The sequence below is a fragment of the Trematomus bernacchii genome, unplaced genomic scaffold (assembly GCF_902827165.1).
Source record: "Trematomus bernacchii unplaced genomic scaffold, fTreBer1.1, whole genome shotgun sequence".
NCBI classification, from domain to species: Eukaryota; Metazoa; Chordata; class Actinopteri; order Perciformes; family Nototheniidae; genus Trematomus; species Trematomus bernacchii.
Window position 1 is genome coordinate 3,556,841 of NW_022987803.1, and position 20,055 is coordinate 3,576,895.

Below are 20,055 nucleotides of genomic sequence, written 5' to 3' on the forward strand. Positions count from 1 at the left end.
ACGATCGTCCCTATTATTATGCCGTTTAAACCAATTATTTAAATGTGTTTGTTAAATTCGGTATCATGTAAGTTGTGCTGACAGGTCCACACACTGCTTCTCCGCAGCGAGGCCCCCCCCCCCCCCCCCCCCGTTGATGATTCTCGATCGTTGGCACGCTGATAAAAAACATTCTTTTGAATGGCACTTCATATCGAAAAGGTTGCCGACCCCTGGACTAGCTAAATCAAGAGAGCTGAACACTTTGAGGAAGTTTAGACTATAAGTATTAATGAATGAGTCATTGATTACCATAAACTGCTGAATGTCAGTTTGTGTATATATAAACCCAAATTGTTCTTCCCCAGGTGGAGGACACTCTGCAGGAGGGTCAGGAGAAGGAGGAGGAGCAGGAGAAAGGGAATATCAAGGCGGAGGACAACGCCATCGAGATGTCAGATGACTTTGATGGCCAGATGCATGATGGGGATGAGAATGAAGCAGGTAACCTGAAGCGTCGTCTCTGGGTGAATGCTTTCAAGATGTGTGTCTTGACTTCCGCTTGCTGGCTACGTTAGAGACGGCTCTAGTCTGAATGGATGATCATTTTCTTTATCCTTTGCAGGTGAAGATGAGGACTCGGGGAAAGAGGAGGACCAGGATCTGGATAAGAAGATGGGTGACCTGGGGGAAGGACAGACAGATACTCTGGATGAGAGGATGTGGGGGGATGATGATGATGATGATGAGGAGGAGGAAGGAAGTGACAAGGAGGAAGAGTCGGGCCAGGGCATGGATGAGGTACAGAGTCCCCACCAGGCTTACATGAACTGATCCACCGGTCAAATGTTTGTGGTTTCTCCTTTTTTTCAATGAAACCTTTTGAAACCCATGACTTCTCCTGTCCCTGATCTCAGGGAGAATCTGAGATGGTTGCTAACGACGACAACTTGGATTCTGCAGACCCCAACAAAGACAAGAAGAAGCAGGACAAAGAGGAACAGATGGACGTGGAGGAGAAAGAAAAGATCAATGAACAAGGAGATGAGGTAGTCACAACCACAGACCCCCCCCCCACTAACCATTCACCCTTCATGTCTCTTAGTTCTTTAATTATGTCCATTAGTTCTTTATATGTCACTTAGTTCTTTAAATTGTTGCTCCTAATTTTGAGCCATAGATGTGTACTTATTTGTCTTATTTGTATTATTACTAATGTTTGCTTTTCTCTATTAAATGAATTGGCTTATATTCTGTATCATTGCATGCCTTTTGAAGCTGTTACGCCTCTTGTTGCTGTAACGCTGTAAATGCCCCCGCTGTGGGACTCATCAAGTTCTTCTGGATCTGATTCCCTTAAGATTGATCTTTTTCATCCAGGATTGTTTTCAGATATTTCCAAAATGTCACAAATGATATCATACTTGTTTCTGCTTCTCAGCGTGAGTTTGATGAGAATGAAGTGGACCCCTACCACGGTCAGAAGGACAAGAGGCCGGACCCCGAGGCCATGGATCTGCCTGAGGACCTGAACCTGGACCAGGATGAAGAGGCTGGAGGCGAGGGAGAGGAGGGCGAGGGGCGAGGGGGAGGGTGAGTCAGGAACAGTTACTCTGCTCTATGTGAAGGTGGCTGACCCCTTACTCTCCACCATGCTTAGTTAGACAGCCTATACGGCATCCACAGGTGGTCTGCTAAACTCTAACACTTTGAATGAACCCTTTCAGAAGAGAATCCATTTGACATTGATGAGAAGTCAACGGCCCTGGATGAGAAGGAGGACGGACAGAAAGAGGGAGAGGAGGAGGAGGAGGAGGAAGGAGCTGAAAAGATGGAGGAGGAGCAGACAGAGCTGCCAGGAGAAGAAAACGGTCAGGAGCTCAAGACTGAAGAGGAGGAGCAGGAGGGGGGAGGAGGAGAGAAGGCTGAGGGAGACGAAGAGTCTGCTGAGAAAAATGAAGAAGAAGAGGAGAAGGAGAAAGGAGAGGAGGCAGGAAGAGACGAAGATCTGAGTGTTCCAAATGACGAAGGACAAAAAGCAAAGGTGTGTATGTCCACAAAGTGATGGAGCTGCGTGACGCTGAAGCCTCTGTTCCCTGGGTCACTGTGGTAATGCTTACAGGAGGAGGAGGAAGGAGCAGGGGAGGATGAGGAGCAGCCGGAGTCAGCGGAGAGGAAGGAGCACAACACGGAGGGTCAGACCGGAGAGCAGAACGTCCAGAGCGACACGGCCGTGGAGCTGGGGGGGGAGGCCTCCGAGAGAGAGCAGGCCAAAGAGGTACTGACTGAGGGGGTGGGGGGGGTTAAGGCATCGGGTACTGTTATGTTTACTGGGGGAAATAGCAGATTGTTTGTCTGTTTTGTTCTTCTAATGTTTTCAGTCCACCACCCAGACTCAAATGGGCCCCTAAAGGTGATGAAGTGTAAACAATTCTTTAAAATATTTGTTTGTGTGTTTTGTTAGGAGCACGGGACTGGTTCTGCTGATGCCAGCCAATCAGAGGGCCACCAGTCCAAGCTGACAGCCAGGATGGCCTCACAGAAACAGACCCAGAACAAGACCCAGGTGAGACCATCTGGAGACCCCACTCTCCTCCCTCTGCTATTGTTTACTTTTGATTGTTTTGTTATTTTTGCACTTCAAGAAATGATAAAGTTACAGGGCATACATAACACGACTAAATACAGTTCCAATGAAGATACAGTGGAAAACTAAACAACATGCTCAGCTCTGACAAAGAGGAGAAAGAAAAGTATAATATATAATTGTATAATTGTTTACAGATGTATCATTCATTGTCATAAGTATATAAATGGTCCCATCTAACCACAGGGCTATATTCATGTTGTATCTTGTATACCTCACCCGCTTTTACCCATCTCTTCTCTCTTGTTTTCATCTTTTTATTATTTTATACACTTCATTTACAAAATCCTTCCATTTTGAGTTTATGAGGTTATCATATTTTAACCAATTCCTTGTCATTAGTTTAATTATTGATACACTTATTAAAAGTAATAATTAAGAATCTTTCATTTGTACTTCTTCTGGTGTTTTTCCAAATAGTGGGATAAGTATGTTTGTATTTATAAAAGTCCCCAAATTGCTGATATCTATGATGAATATTTCCCATAAGCCTCATAGAGCTTTATAAGGCCAACATATATGAGTATGGTTTACATTCTGTACTGACTTTAGGTTTGTCTTCAAATATGGAGTTAGAATCTTTCAAGTAAATGTTTCTTTAGTATTTTAGTGCATCATCAGAGTGTTTTTCTTTGCCGTTGCAGAGCTTCAAGAGGAAACCCGGTCAGGCGGACAACGAGCGCTCGACGGGCGACTACAACGAGCGAATCAACAAGCGGCTGCGCACGGTGGAGAGCAGCAAGGAACGCAGCGAGGAGAGGAAGCAGTGCGACGCCCAGCAGGAGTCAGACCTGTACGAGCACATCCAGCAGGGGGAGAGCGCCTACGACAAGCAGACATACGGTCAGTGACCCCCCCCCCCCACACACACACACACACACACACAGTCAGTTCAAATCATAGGAAACACATTTCATCTCAATTATAAAGTTAAGGATTTTAACCACAATATACCCTGCATAAAGAGACAGTGGACAGATTTAGACTTGATGTGAGCTTTTTTGTTTACAAAATATTTGAGGTTCATATATAAATGTTCTTGAATGGGTAAATATCTTTTCATCAGTTCCTGTCCTGCTCTGTAATTTGTGTTCGTATTTGCTGTTTCCAGATGTTGCCAGTGCAGACCAGCAGAAAGCAGCAGGCCCTCATAAGGACCAGGATGAAGATCAGAACGATGAGGATGTTGCCATGGAAACAGATAAGCAGGAAGAGGATCTCCAGGCTGCTGAGGTCCAGGAGCTGAAGCCCGAGCAGCTGGACTCCACCAAGGCCTCCCAGAAAGGTGACACATTTAAGACGAAACCTCTGTGATTTTCTTAGCAAATGCACTCTAGATGTATCTGTGTTAACCCCCCACCCCCTCTCCTTATCCTGCAGGTGCAGACAGTGGGGAGATGGAGGTGCAGAAGCAGGGAGAGGAGGATGATGAAGAGAGATGGAAGGACCGACAGAAACCCAGAGAAGAAGAGCGGGGAGACAGACGGACTGAATCCACGATTCACACGGTGCCCGAGCTGCTGATGGACACCATGCAGGTACGCAAGCTCTCTAATGAATCAGCATTTGACCACTTCCCTTCACTGCAGTTCCCTCGTCTGGAAGTCAATGGTTTTTGGACCTGTTAGTGGTTAGATGCCTGAGGTAAGATCTGTGGTGAGCACAGGTTTCAGAGACTTTAACATTTGATTCTACTACGTAACATGTCCATAAATACCCCACTGGTTAATGTCCAAAGCATCTATGTGTCATCAAAACCATGGTTGCTAATAAGTGACTCATTTAGACTACTTAATGTCATCATGACAACAATTGATGCAACCATGATGTAGTTTGTTTTTAGCATCGACTCTCCCAGGCCAAGGTGCCCGAACCCAAAGGAGTTTGGGCACCTTGTAAGGTCAGTCAGGAATAAAGTGAGGGGAGGGACTCTAAGGGAAATGCCAGCCGCCCTCCGGAGAAAACCCATTTCTGACACTTATATCCGCTATCTCGTTTTTCAGTCATCCCCCCTCCTTCAGCACTGTGTTGTAATGGTACATAGTCAAATATAAAAAGCTTGCATTGCATTGAACTGTGTTTGTGTGTGTGTTTGCAGAAGGAAGAGAGGGACCCGGAGGAGATGAGGAGGGAGATGGAGCTGCAGCTGGAGGCCTGGCATCAGCTGGCTCCAGGCACTCAGGAGGAGGTGAGGCACAGTGCTTCCTGTAGAACATTACATACAGTATGTACAGGCTGTTAAAGGACTGTGCCTGCAAAATAATACTCATAACATTATTTAACATTTCTCCTCACAATAGAATCAGAATTCCTTTATTTGTCCCAAAAAGGTTGTTACTGCAAAGTCAAGATACAGACGAAGAAAATAGAACACTATTATATCAAAAGGCATGCACATAGTATTTAAAATATGACTCTCCGACTGATGTGTTGTTGTCCGTGTTGCAGGAGAGTGCAGCAGCCTCCATGTGGCACCAGTACCAGACCCTGACCTCGGCTCTGTCTCAGCAGCTGTGTGAGCAGCTGCGCCTCATCCTGGAGCCCACGAAGGCCGCCAAACTCAAGTGAGCCCCCACACTCATAATCATAGTCTCCTAGCAATTAGGGAAGTGAAAGCAATAGCATGTGATTAATTTCCTCTGAAATAACTCCACAATTGCAATAAAAGGAGAAGGGGTAAGTTTGACTCCAAAGACCTCATGAAAGGTATCATACAGAGGTGGGAGAAGTACTCAGATATTGTACTTAAAGTGGACCTATCATGCTATATTTGAATAATATAGTGTAGGACCATACCTATATAAGGCATATTTATACTTTTTTTTTTTCAAAATACCAAACAGATCATGCATTTTAGCCATGCCTCATTTCGCTCTATTTGACAATTTATAGCTCTGTTTTTGCAAGGGCAGATTCTGTGAGAACAGCACCACCTACAGGCCTGGCATATGTACTACAGCGTCTCCAGCGCTTTCGAACGGCAATGGCCGTGGCTGTCTCCTCCTGATTGGTGGAGTTGGCCCAATAGCCGTAGCGCCACCGTCCTGACGTCAGGACAGTGTTCAAATCTGGATCAGTTTTTATCAGATCCGTTGCAGCCCCTTTTTTAGAGATTTGGGTATGGAGGAAAATAGAGAGGGTTGTGTTTTCTGACACTTGGTGAGTTCCCTGGAACACCGGGGACACATATTCATGTATAAAAGACGTACAAAAGTGCATTTTGCATGATAGGTCTCCTTTAAGTAGAAGTACCAGAGTGTAGGAATACTGTTACAAGTAAAAGTCCTGCATTCAAAATGTTACTCAAGTAAAAGTACAAAAGTATTAGCATCCAAATATACTTAAAGTACTAAAAGTCAAAGTACTCACAATGCAGATTTCAGAATAATATATATGATATGTTTTATAATGATTGATCATTAAAGTGTTATCAAAGCTGGTAAAGGTGCAGCTAGTTTGAATGACTTTGTATACTGCAGGGTAGCTTGTGGATTTACTCCAGGTGGAACTAAAGTCTGATTTAACACTTGATTATATTTCACATCATTCATCCACATCTGTAAAGTAACTAAAGGTATTACATACATGTAGTGGAGTAAAAGTAAAAAGTAGCATAACATGGAAATACTCAAGTGAAGTAAAGTAGTCAAAGTATTTCAAAATTGTAGTTAAGTACAGTACTTGAGTAAATGTATTGAATGACTTCCCACCCATCAAATATAGACATCAAACAATTATGAAGATTTGCACAAGTGTGAAAAGTATGTATGAGGGATTCTGTTAGTGTCTGATCTGTTGCATGGGGACCCCCCTGGATACCTCTTTGGCCCCCTGGTTTTGTCTCCTGTCATGAAAGGCTCATGTTTATCAATGCTAATGCTGTGTTACATACAGCCTCACAGTGAAGTTAAAGGTCATGTGATGTGGCTCCACAGGGGGGACTACCGCACAGGGAAGCGTCTGAACATGAGGAAGGTGATCCCCTACATCGCCAGTCAGTTCCGGAAAGACAAGATCTGGCTGCGGAGGACGAAGCCCAGCAAGAGGGAGTACCAGATCTGCCTGGCCGTGGACGACTCCTCCAGCATGGTGGACAACCACTCCAAACAGGTGAGACAGCATGGTGGACAACCACTCCAAACAGGTGAGACAGCATGGTGGACAACCACTCCAAACAGGTGAGACAGCATGGTGGACAACCACTCCAAACAGGTGAGACAGCATGGTGGACAACCACTCCAAACAGGTGAGACAGCATGGTGGACAACCACTCCAAACAGGTGAGAGGACACGGGATGCTGCTGGAGGTCTGTGAGACGTCCACAGAGAGAGAAACGGCTGAATCTGAATACTTCATCTGATTTCCTGGTTCAGAACCATAGTGATGACATTGAGTTCAACATAGGGATTAATATATGCAAATAAACTCATGCTGTGTGTGTGTGTGTGTGTGTGTTGCAGCTGGCGTTTGAATCCCTGTCAGTGATCACCAACGCTCTCACTCTGCTGGAGGCGGGACAGGTGTCTGTGTGCAGGTAAGCCTCTGAGATACATTAAAGACAGACAATACCATCAAGTACAAACCTTTTGGGGAGATGTGCATGCTACTGTTGGAGACATCCTGGGTTATTCAATACCCAAAGAATGCAACATTCTATATCCTTATTATACATTATGATTGTGCAAATTGCCCAACATACTGTATGCAGGTTAGCATCCTGTAGTTTCTATGTGCTGGGGACCCGTACTATACATTCCTATCATCAAACATTGGGGTACTCAACATGTCAGGGTTCACAGTGCTGGTAGACTATTATCTAAGATGCTGTTAATAACAAGCAAGAAAGCAATAACAAGAAGCGGGTGTAAGGCTGAGCCAGAACAAATGGCTTACCAACTTAGTGAGTTTGTTGATTATACAAACAAAACTCAATAAAAACTACAATTTAAAAAAAAAAATACAGACAATAAGAAAATGTTGTGCCGATTTTAAGAAATGATCAATCTCAGAATAAATCAAACTAAAAGTATGAGTTTTGAAATACAGTGTTTGTGATGGCATATTGTGTATTTAAAGGGGACCTATCATGCAAAATGCACTTTTTGATGTATTTTATACATAAAGATGTGTGTGTAGAAAATAAAACCCTCTCTCTTTTCCTCCGTACCCAAATCTCTAAAAACGGGGCTAAAACGGAGCTGATCCAGATTTGCGTCCGATGTGACGCAATATCGGAAATGTGGGCGGGCTTTACACCCACGGCCCTATCAGAAACATTGCCATCAGAAACAATGCCCGACTGTTTTGGAAGTAATATGTGACCCGCTCTATCGAAATCAGTCGGAAGTCGCAACGGCTCATTTCAAAATAAATGTGGATTTGCGTAAAAAACTAGTTTTTCGGGGTTCGGGTGTTTTGTTTGATTTTAAATAAACAAAGTCTTGGCTTTCAGAATATGAAACTTTTATTTCCAAAATCACACGATAAATACATGTTTGAAGCTTGTGAAGGGAAGATGACAGGCACCTCTCACTCGCACTGGGCTCTTCCACAGCGCCGCACCCCCTCCCTCCCGCTGACATTATGAATGTAAGGCATATAGTAATCATAGATAACACGGCAGGGTCCGTTACAGTTTGTTTTCATCTGATTTCAAATAAACAAAGTCTTGGCTTTCAGAATATGAAACTTGTTTCAGCAAATTCAGATGATAAATACAACTTTGAAGCTTGTAGACATATTTACAAGCGGAGAACGGAGTAACTTGACGTCACAGCAGGCATAACAACAGCCGGTGTTTCTCGTGAGTGTTTTCCCCGGGAAACAAACACAATATACACAAATGCAAAATTACACAAACACACACACGTATACACACACACACACTCGCAAGCTTCCCCCAGACCAGTAATCCAAACGAAAATATCTTACCTCTGTAGTATTTTGATAATTTGCTCTGCTGATAATCAATCAGATCGATGGATTCCAGAGAAGAGGAAACTTTGAAGGCCTTTTTCTCAAAATGATGACTCGGTGACAGTCATTATATAATGTGACATATTTTGCTTAATATTTGGAGTACAAAAACAATCCTGATATCATTAGAAAGCTAGGAATCTCCTCTTTCCAACAGTGTATACAACTGAAAATGTGTCTTCGGGTCAATGCGACTGATTTCGATGGAGCAGGTCACATATGGTCTGTGTTTACATTAGCAGCATGCTAACACTTAGAGCTAATGCTGTACTGGAGAGAGTATGAAATAAAAAAGGAACTCACCTTGTGGTAAACCCGCGAGAGAAAAAGCATTTGAGCTCCATACTGTTTCAGGAATAATCCTTGATGTGGTTTGGAACATGATATGGTATTTAATCACGGCAGCATTTAGCTGAATCTGCAGGGTAATTCTGAGCAGGCATCAGCCCCCCCGCTCCTCTTTCTAAGGACCCCGAACCTGCAGTTCTCTAACAGGCCTGAAACAGAGGGGTATGAGGGATGTCTAAAATGCACGATCTGTTTGGTATTTTGAGCAAAACACATAGACATGTTTTTAACTTTTTATATATTTTGTATATATCTGAGACCTATAATATATGCCTAAAAATAGCATGATAGGAGACCTTCAATGTGAAGCTCACATTCCACGCCTGCTCCTTGTTCAGTTTTGGCGAGCAGGTGCAGCTGCTCCACCCGTTCCAGCAGCAGTTCAACGACCAGTCCGGAGCCCGCATCCTGCGCCTCTGCCAGTTCCAGCAGAAGAAGACCCGGATAGCACAGGTCCTCCTGATGTTTCATTCATAAATATTACGTTTGAATTGAGTATGAAAGTGTGAAAGCACTATTCTGATCCATTTCTGTCAGATCTCCGTAGTCTTTATGACTCTTCAGAAAGATGTTACTGCCAGTTTGTAAAAATGCATTTATTTTCTATAGTCATAACCATCAATACACAGTGCTATACATTACACCGATATCATCATAATAAATCAAACGGATATCTTTCTTTAAATGTTTTGATGCTGCAAAGGAAATGAACAAGAAGGCGGTTTATAATGTTACCCATATTCTGTAGCCTTTACAGTGTTCTCATTAGGCATTACATTCTCTGTTTGTAATCTGAATGTAATGTTGGAATGCTCTATTTAGTATGTCATTCGGTTTGGAGATAAGACCTTATTGATGCTGTTTAAGTGCGTCCCCTGCTGTCAGACTGACTCCCTCCTCTCCTCTGCAGTTCTTGGACACCTCAACACAAATGTTCCTAGCAGCACGACAGCAGGTTCCTGGATCTGTAAGCTCAGGTAAACACTCCCACTGCTTCATATGTAATTATCAAACTGTTTACCCTTTTCTGTGTCATTTGGGGAAATCAAAGTCCTACGTGTTGCTTTTCTCTGTAGGAACCATGAAGGCACAGAGTTAGATGTTAATGAATACACTGAACTGGTGTCGGACCTGGTTAATATATTAGAGGAAGCACCTGTGCAGTAGAAGGTTAAGGAACCAATAGCACTTCAGATCCTTTTTGACACCTTCATTTAATGAGTAACACATTGTTTGGACAACCTGAGCCAAATGACTGATGTTTTTACAGTAATGTGAAAGTGTTCATGATCATTCACCAGGATGAGTCACTCATGCCCCTTTCACACCGGCGGTTTTTCCTGTTCACACCGCAGCGGCGGCGCGTCATAGCTCCGGAATGCGGTTCACTTCCAGCTCCAAAAAATTGTCGGTCCAGAGGCAAGAGCTTCGGAGCTATGACGCGGCGTCGCTTACGTCGAGGCGTGCAGGAAACCTTACTTTGACCATCCGTTCGCTGTTATTGATCATTGTGGAGATACATGGGCTGCACAGGTTGTCATGTCCGACTATCACAAGTAGAATCATAATGAAAAATACGTCGGTAAAATGTGCCTGTAGAAAACGGCTTAGCAAGTAGTCAGTTTAGCTTCGGTTGCTATGCTAACATCACCCATGTTATACCAGAGAAACTTTCATAACAGCGTTGTGATGCCAAACAGCGTCAATTCAGACTGACACACATTCACTTAAGGGGAACTGGGGATATGTATCAGCTGCTTGTGTGACAGTCAGACAGTGAATACTTTAGAGCCGTGTGAGCTAACCCGGAGCTAACGGGACAATAAACTCCCGTGGAAGTGCAGCCAGCACTGCAGCGGTCGGTAAATGCCGCTGAAACACATTAATAAACAATGAACCACGGCACTCTGGAGAAAAGTATAAGGTTGGAGAAGTCGTTATTTAATTTAATCTGGCTTCGTATGATTAAAAGCAACACGATCATCGACCCGACGCAGTCCCCCATTGTTGTTGTTGTGGGAGAAAATCAGTGACGTAAACGGTGTCATGACGCAGCAGCGGCAGCTCTGGGCAGTGTGAACAGAGCGGGAGCTGAAAAGGGAAACCGGAGCTGAACCAGAAAAGCTCTCACTAGGAGCTAGAAAGGGAAAAGCGCTGGTGTGAAAGCCGCATAACAGAGCCAGTTTCATATCTTGGTGGCTGATGGATGTTTTAGTGTTTACCTCTCGTGTGTAAGTGTGTGACTGCTTGAGGAGGTCCTGCCTGACCCTCCGCCCCCCAGTGAATGGACTCAGGTCCCAGATTGTATCAGATATCCAACAAACACGCCTTCAGTGGGAGAGGAGGCAGAAACAAGCCATTGTCCCAGCCTTAAGGTGGAGCTAACGTTTCCTTTTCATGGAGCAGGACACAGGTGGTGTTACTGAGAAGGCCTGTAACACAGAATAAGACCAGGAGCTACTGAACTGCATTTAGTCAAAAGCTACTTCTGACAGTGCACCACTGTGGCAGATTGTATTGTGGATCAGCAGCTGAATTTAAATAAGACATAACATTTATATGACATTTTCAAACAATAGTTGGTTTTCAGATCAAAATGTGCATTTTCAATCAATTGTTCCGAATATGTCGATCAAATCATTGTTTTATGTGTAAGTTGTTGCATGATATATCTCACCTGTTCCTTTAGTTCTCACTCGCCTGATGGAGCCTTTAAGCTGTTTGTTTTGCTTTTCTAAAACACACAAACAAACTCCAAAAGATTTTTGCTGTGCTTATTCTATATTCCTAGCTCATTTCCAGATATAGAAAAAACACCGCCCACATTCTTAATCATGCCTGCAAAGCTTTGCTTCAGGGATCCAGACGTCATTCCTAAGAACATCTCCTGAACTGATTGAATCACTGAACATTTGAGATCTGGCTCCTTTCAGAGGAACCAGGCTTCACTTGGCCACTAACTTATATTCCTCTGCCCCCCCCACAGAGACGGCCCAGCTGCTGGTGATTGTGTCTGACGGCCGGGGACTGTTCCTGGAGGGGAAGGAGCGGGTGATGGCGGCGGTGCGGGCGGCTCGCAGCGCTAACGTGTTCATCATCTTCGTGGTGCTCGACAACCCCAACTCACGGGTAAGTGAAGAGGAATTTGACCTTTTATTTATTTTCTAAATGTCCAGACACTAACTGTGTAAACGCTGGTGCTGCAGGACTCCATCCTGGACATCAAGGTGCCCATCTTCGGAGGGCCGGGGGAGCTGCCGGAGATCCGCTCCTACATGGAGGAGTTCCCCTTCCCCTTCTACGTCATCCTGCGAGACGTCAACGCTCTGCCGGAGACCCTCAGCGACGCGCTCAGACAGTGGTTCGAACTGGTCACCGCAGCCGAGCAGTAGACCAATGAGAAGCCATCTTTCACAGGACAGGAAGCAACTGCACAACAAAAAACGACTGACTCAAAAAAAAGACTGACGTGCCACTGTACATGTGCCTTTATTTTCTTATTTTTACTGTAGATTTGAGAAGAGTTTGATAGCAACCTTTACCGTTAGTATTTGTTATCAGGGCAATTTCTTTGTAATGTAATGAGGATTGCTTTAACTTGCACGTCTGAGATGAAAATGTGATTCCCGTTGGTGTGAAACACTTGAGTGAAGAGTCAGTAAATACCGCCGTCTCCCTTGTACTATAGACCTGGACTCATGTCTGTGTGGATGTTCTAGTCAGTGTTATGAAGGTCATCTCATCATCATCATCTTCAGTGTGAACAGCAACATTTGGAGAGCTGCTGATTCCTAACTATGTAGCATGTTGGTCAGGAACTGCATTCAAAGGAAATGTGCCTTGTAGAGAGGAATGGTTTAGCATCTTACTAAACGTCTGAATCAGCTGTCGGGTGATGGATCAGAGGTGCAGTCCGGTCAGGATTTTAATAAATGAATCTGTCTACGCTTTGAAGCACCAGGACTGCAATGAATGCCCGGTTTAAAGACTCATATCTGTTGATCTTCCATCCATACTCGGTGACTCGTGAGGCTCATCACTAGTAGTTGTTGATGAAATGTGCATATAAATGTTTATTATCACCTCTGTGCTTCGTACATGGACTGACATGTAAGGACACATTGGTCGTCTTCAATCACATCTGTTCTACAATGACAATAAAGCGTTTACCAGTTTGCTCTGTCTGACTGTGTTTCCACCTTCTGTTTAGGAATACTCAGATCATCATTAACTGTAAAGGATTCATTTCAAAGATATTCAGCAACAATTCATATTTTCCTCTCCGACAAAACATTCTCTTTTCAATATGGAGGCACAGATTATATTTTTCTGCATTAAATCGAGATAAAATCAGTGGTGGAAAAGTAACTAAGTGCATTTACTGAAGTATTGTACTGAACATATTTGTACTTGAGTATTTCCATTTAACACTTCATACTTCTATACGTTCCAGAGGTGAATATCATACCTTTTACTTCACTACATTTATTTGAACACTCAAAGTTACTGTGTACATGTAAAAACACATGCTGATATGGTGTAATGCACTATTGTGCTACTAATCTACAGAGTATCTCATGTTGTCCAAGTTGACAAACTACTATACTAAAATACTCTCACATGTATTAAAACAGGATAAAATAATAACCACAATAATATAATATTGTGAAAAGATCTATTCTGCATAAGCAGTACTTAAAGTATGTTATATATTTTGATGCCAATACTTTTATACTTTAAATATCATTTTGAAATCAGAACTTTTACTTGTAATGGAGTTTTTTTTAAGGCCATAGTAGACCATAAGTACAATAATTTGTACTTTCACTCAAGAAATTGATCCGAGTACTTAATATCATAAAAAAGGTGAGTGTGTTCCATTACATTTGACATAGAGCCATCATGCACAGGACCCCGGCACTGGTCAAAGTTCATTAATACCTTCGATATTAGAGTATAGTTGTTCATTAACACATGTTCAGAGGTGGAAGAAGTACTACCATGGTTTAGTAAAACTCTATTACAATTAAAAAGTTGTGCATTGCGAATGTTACTCAAGTAAAAGTACAAACATATTTGCATCAAAATATAGTTAAAGTAGCGACAGTAAAAGTAGTCATTGTGCAGATTGGTCCATTTCAGAATAATATATATGATGTGTTTTATAATTATTGATCATTAAAGTGTTCTCAAAGCTGGTAAAGGTGCAGCTAGTTTGAATGACTTTGTATACTGCAGGGTAGCTTGTGAATTTACTCCAGGTGGAACTAAAGTCTGATTTAAGGCTTGATTATATTTCACATCATTAATCTAAATCTGCAAAGAAACTAAATCATAACCAAAAATGTACACAAGTGTACAATATGTACCTATGTATTCATTGTAGTGGGGTAGAAGAGTGCAATACTGAAGTACATTACTCGAGTACATTTATTAAGTTACTTTACAACAACACGACCGTTAATTATTAACACATTTCCAGCGATGCCATTGGCTGTGAAAGGTGTCACCTGTCTGCTGCTGTCTGTCCCTCCCTTTCCGGGGGACCTCCATGGGACCTTATTTCGGAAAAAGTATGTATTGAAGTCAATGGGGAGAGAAAGATTATCTTTCGATCCCGTTTGAATTGTGCCACGAATTACACATATGATGTTTGTCAATTTAAAAGATAATTTTGCAAGTCAAACAAATAAAAATGTGTCGTAAAACTGTGAAGTAACACTTTTTTTTTTGTGTGAAACCGCTCAATGAACTACATCTCCCGTCTCGCACCACACACCAAGACGGCCGTCACGTTGGCACATTTCACTTCTTTCTTTCAGAATGAGGCGAAAAGTATTCAAAGAGGTGAAAATCACTGGGCATGTTGAGAGCTGTACATACACACAAGGGGAGTTAGTTGGTTCCGTTAGAGCCAGCATGCAGGACCGGGATTCTGGGATTTGTAGTCTTTCTAGTTGCATATTTTTCATAGTCTTATATTTCAACAGTTTTACGACAAACTGTGACTTTTTTGACATGGAAATGATTTTTTAAGATTGACAAACATCATATGTGTAATTCGTGGCACAATTCAAACGGGATCGAAAGATAATCTTTCTCTCCCCATTGACTTCAATACACACTTTTTCCGAAGGAGGTCCCCGGAAGGATAATGATGATTTATGATAAGAACCCGGGGGAGACAAACAGGAAGTAGAAGTTATGAAATGATAACATCCGGTTTTCCGGCTGGTGGGCACTGGGCAGAGCTGTGTGTAGGTAGCAATCAGAGATGGGAGTCTCAAGGTTACCGTCCGCAGCGCTGACTTTCAAACAGGTAAACACAGAGATAATAAAGGAGTAAAGTATATCTCTTAAAGACCCTGCGGGTCCTGTTAGCGGGGTTAGCTTGCAGGCTAACGCTAGCTCTCTGTGTCAACAGTTAGACTCTCCATGGCTCTGTCCCCCCCCTTTACGGTTTGTAATATGTGATAAATAAATATGTTATCACTCAGTTATATCCTGTGGTGTAATATAACTGAGTATATTGACTCAAGTACTGTATTAAGGACTTTTAAGGTAGTGGTACTTACGTTTTGCCCATTTGTACTACTGCTTAACGATGTGAAATATAATCAAGCCTTAAATCAGACTTTAGTTCCACCTGGAGTAAATTCACAAGCTACCCTGCAGTATACAAAGTCATTCAAACTAGCTGCACCTTCACCAGCTTTGAGAACACTTTCATGATCAATCATTATAAACATTGTGAAGCTGACCGTTGAGCGGCCCGACCAAGCAAGGAGGCAGAGGCAGAACGTCCAAAAATATAACCCGGTGTGGGCATTTATTACATCAGACACATGATTCACAGCCTCAATCCTGCTGAACATGTGCACACCGTCACCAACCACAGGGATTTCACACCACACTACCAGCACCAAAACAGACAGGGAAACAGAGCCTAAATACACACACACACTAATCAGCAATTAGACACAGGTGGGGGGGGGGAGAAGACAACACAGTGTATCAGGTGCACACAATCAACAGCAACAGACATGGGGAAAGGGGAACACTTTTCAACAACAATGAAGCTAAACAACCCGTAACGGAGGCCGAGATCTATGGGCCCAGGGATCACCTCCGTGACACATATCATATATCTGCACAATGACTACTTTTACTTTTGGTAGTATAACTTTATTTTGATGCTAATACTTTTCTACTTTTACTTGAGGAACATTTTGAATGCAGGACTTTTACTGTAACAGAGTATTCCTACACTCTGGTACTTCTACTTTTACTCAAGTACAAGATTTGACTACATCTCCCACCTCTGTTGAAGTACATTTACTCAAGTACTGTACATAAGTATAGTTTGGGGGTATTTGTACAATACCTGAGTATTTCCATGTTATGCTACTTTATTCTTCTACTCCACTACAATTGAGAAGCCAATATTGTACTTTTTACTCCCTTTTGAGAGGCTGTGCTCTGAAGGGAATATGATGCAACACTATTCTGGTGACTCTTGCTTTACTCGAGCCAGACTTACTTGCTTGTCCAGGACTCCTGACTGTAGGGTTAGGGTTAGACGCTCTGAAGATGGAGATGATGGAAGTTTGAATTTTGGAACTTGTTAATCAGTAAAATCACTAAGAACTGATTATTGTTGCTTTATTCATAGTGTACATGTGTTTTGTCCTGCTGAGTGTAAACTGCTGATTCTTTGACAGTTTTTACAGAGACAGAAGGTTCTGGGGATTTACAGAAACATGTTGAGGACCATTCGTCAGGTACCAGACAAGACGGACAGGAAGTACCTCAGCGAGTGGGCGAGAGACGAGTTCAAGAGGAACAAGAACGCCACAGAGCAGGTGAAGAGACGATGTGAATGTGTTGAATGTCTGTTGATGGGATGAGGAGCTGAGGACATGCTGAGAGTTAGTTCATCTGAAGCTATAGACCAGTTTCAAGTATTCACTTCTCATTAAAAGCTTTCCGATACGTTTCTGAATGATTGAAAAAACCACAGAGAAAGAGTGTTTGTTTTGCTACATTTGTATTGTTGTGTTGATTACTTACTAGGTCCAAAGTAATTCATCAGAATCCGAATCAGAAACGAGTTTATTGCCAGGTAGGTTCACACATACGAGGAATTTGACTTGATGTCGTGGTGCATACATACAAATAAAAAACAAAGATTCAAGTACACAGATAGGACACTGTAATACAAAATAAAAATATAGTAAGATAGCAATAAAATAAGCAGTAATTTACATCAAAATAGAATGCATTAATTTAATAATCACCTTGAAAACTGTAGTTTGATTAAAACATCTTAACTTTTATCTCTAGATTTGAATCCCATTTCTCCGTCTGCATGTGCAGAGGGAGTTTTATGAGAAACTGTGATTTGTGATCGAAAGCTCTGAGAAAAGTTTGCAAACTAACCCTGAGCTGCCTTTTCTACCTCTGGAAAACATGGAGTATATGTAGACATAGCACTTCTTCAGAGGTGGGAGAAGTACTCAGATCTTGTACTTGAGTAAAAGTAGAAGTACCAGAGTGTAGGAATACTCTGTTATAGTAAAAGTCCTGCATTCAAAATGTTTCTCAAGTAAAAGTAGAAAAGTATTCTCATCAAAATATAGTTAAAGTAGCGACAGTAAAAGTAGTCGTTGTGCAGATTGGTCCATTTCAGAATAATATATATGATATGTTTTATAATGATTGATCGATCATGAAAGTGTTCTCAAAGCAGGTAAAGGTGCAGCTAGTTGTAATGACTTTGTATACTGCAGAGTAGCTTGTGAATTTACTCCAGGTGGAACTAAAGTCTGATTCAACACTTTGTTATATTTCACATCATTCATCTGTAAAGTAACTAAAGGTATTAAGTAGAAACAATACCCCAAAATTGTTACTTTACACCACTGCACTTATTTCCCAGCATCCTTCACTCTGTCCATCACTGATGTGCTCCTCTCTGTTACTCAGGATGCGGTCCGTATGATGGTCACTCAGGCTAACAAGCACCTGGAGGAGCTGCAGGGCTCTCTGGCGCTGGCCAAGAGTTAACCTGAGAGCTGGGGGGCTGACTCTGATCCGGATCCTTCTCTGAGGGCTCGAGTCATCGGAAGGGCCGATGCAGAATGTACACTTCTTCAGCTGGACATCTTTATTTGAAGGATATATTGATGGAACGGACCATAGGCATCTTCTTGCAAAACAGCCTGTGTTGAGGACTCTTGTTCCGTACTAATAGGAACTCATTGTATTGTGTATTGTGTGTATTAAAGAGGAACTGATGAGATTCAGAATTACCATTGTTTTTTAATACAAAATATGTTTTCTGGCATCATTAACAGAGTGCATTATCCACATCCACAGTTATCCATGTAGAACTAAGCAACATGTATGAGCAGTCACTACATCAACACACAGCAGTAATACTGAAACACAACGCGGAGCTTTCTTCATGCGACATGACACAACTGGTCTTTTACATCGGGACCGTCCTTCACTGGGGAGGAGATTGGCAAGGCATTGGCACGCTGGAACACCACGTTGATAAAGTACAAATAGTGAAATCACTATAAACCCAAATCAGGCGTTGTGGTGTTTTCACATAAAACATTAGAATGATTCTCAGAAACGTTGCTGATATTCTTTCCATCAATCACCAAACAAACAATTACACAACGACTGCCGAGTGAGGTTCTTCCTTTACAGGTCATGTTGAGCTGCTATGGAGTCTGGAGAGTGCCAGTGGAATAATGATACACTTTTACAGTGTTTCATTTTCAGATAAACATACATACATACATACATACATACATGCCTACATGCCTACATGCATCCATACATACATGCCTACATACATGCCTACATGCATCCATACATACATGCCTACATACATACATGCATCCATACATACATGCCTACATACCTATAGTACATACATACATACATACCGTATGTCATAGGGATTCTCTTTTGAAATGAATTGGTATTTGAAATGAGGAAGAAACCTAATCTTCCGGGCCACATCAATGTAACCGTATTCATAGGTGGCCCATACTTTTTGATAACTACATTTAAAAATTCAAGTATTTTTCTCATACATGCCAGATGAGGGATTACAAAAATAGTTTTCATTATTATTTAGATGCATATTAAATATATATGTTTCTTTCATATTTAATACATGTATAAAGTTAAACACTGTAAAAGCCTATAATAACTTGAATGGCAGCCTCACTACAGATCATACTACTCAGCAACATCAGCTTGTGATACTGATAAGAATCATTAAAAACACACAGTTACATACAGTGTAGCTACCGTCTCATAAATAAGCAGTTAGTTCCTGTGTAGTCACAGGGCTGATGTCAGCATGCAGATTGTTATAAAAAGCTTATTATACTGTAATGCCCCCCCCCATCTGCTGATCATCATGCTGATGTTAATGACAGACATTGGTTCTGCTGGTGGAGCGCGCGTCATGTTAATGTGCTGTGGATGTGATGGATCCTTCAGAATGGCACATCAGATCCTTTGACACAGCTTCATATCTACTATTTACAACACAGTGCGGGAGAGCTGCCCTTATTTCTAACCAACGGACCACCAACAGGACAGGGTTTGGATGTGGAACATGTGGAGTATTCCAGGATATGATTTAGCACTGGACATAAAGGCCCAATTCCAACCGGCGCCTACCCACTCTCACTGTGACAGAGTGAACTCCGTCTGTAGTCACACTCACAGCTGAATGAGGCTCCCTCCTTTCATGGACAAAACATAATAAATAATAACTCAAATAAAAGTCAAAAAATCTTAATTGGCATTTCTTTTTTGTAAACCTCTTTGTGTTTTCAAATCTGATGTTTAGAAGCTGCTTGCAACAGTCTGTAAAAATACAAAACTTTAAAATCAAATGAACACTTTTACAGTTTTCTAGACACGGGTATATTATCCTACTTTTTTTTTTAAACTAGGTAACCATGAAGTTGTTAACATCTGTATGATAATACTAATTGTCTCTTATTTTTAGCTTATCAGTAAATGTTTGCAGGAACTGTTGGTAATAAAAGTGTTTCATGACAGACACAAA

The 20,055-nt window shown here is 42.0% G+C and overlaps 2 protein-coding genes across 4 annotated transcripts in view; both read left to right on the top strand.

Annotated features, from left to right (window-relative positions):
• mdn1 (midasin AAA ATPase 1) overlaps positions 1-13,135 on the top strand; it is a 99,472-nt gene extending 86,337 nt beyond the window's left edge. For 2 of the 3 annotated variants that reach the window (XM_034150383.1, XM_034150384.1), the window contains exons 85-89: positions 348-483; positions 605-780; positions 897-1,028; positions 1,421-1,572; positions 1,707-1,979. In XM_034150383.1, the coding sequence (XP_034006274.1) occupies positions 348-483; positions 605-780; positions 897-1,028; positions 1,421-1,572; positions 1,707-1,722 (612 nt within the window). In that variant the 3' untranslated portion in view covers positions 1,723-1,979. Of the gene's footprint in view, positions 1-347; positions 484-604; positions 781-896; positions 1,029-1,420; positions 1,573-1,706; positions 2,024-2,101; positions 2,258-2,443; positions 2,546-3,270; positions 3,470-3,737; positions 3,912-4,006; positions 4,165-4,724; positions 4,815-5,074; positions 5,191-6,561; positions 6,737-7,087; positions 7,162-9,289; positions 9,405-9,861; positions 9,929-11,937; positions 12,081-12,157 lie in introns of those variants that run through there. The other variant, XM_034150385.1, reaches the window with a different exon arrangement.
• A 2,016-nt stretch (positions 13,136-15,151) lies between these two features.
• lyrm2 (LYR motif containing 2) lies at positions 15,152-18,252 on the top strand. The gene is made up of 3 exons (XM_034150695.1): positions 15,152-15,270; positions 16,673-16,813; positions 17,937-18,252. Exons 1-3 carry the CDS (start codon positions 15,226-15,228, stop codon positions 18,015-18,017), a joined length of 267 nt encoding a protein of 88 aa, XP_034006586.1. The 5' UTR covers positions 15,152-15,225; the 3' UTR covers positions 18,018-18,252.
• The last annotated feature ends 1,803 nt before the right edge of the window (positions 18,253-20,055 follow it).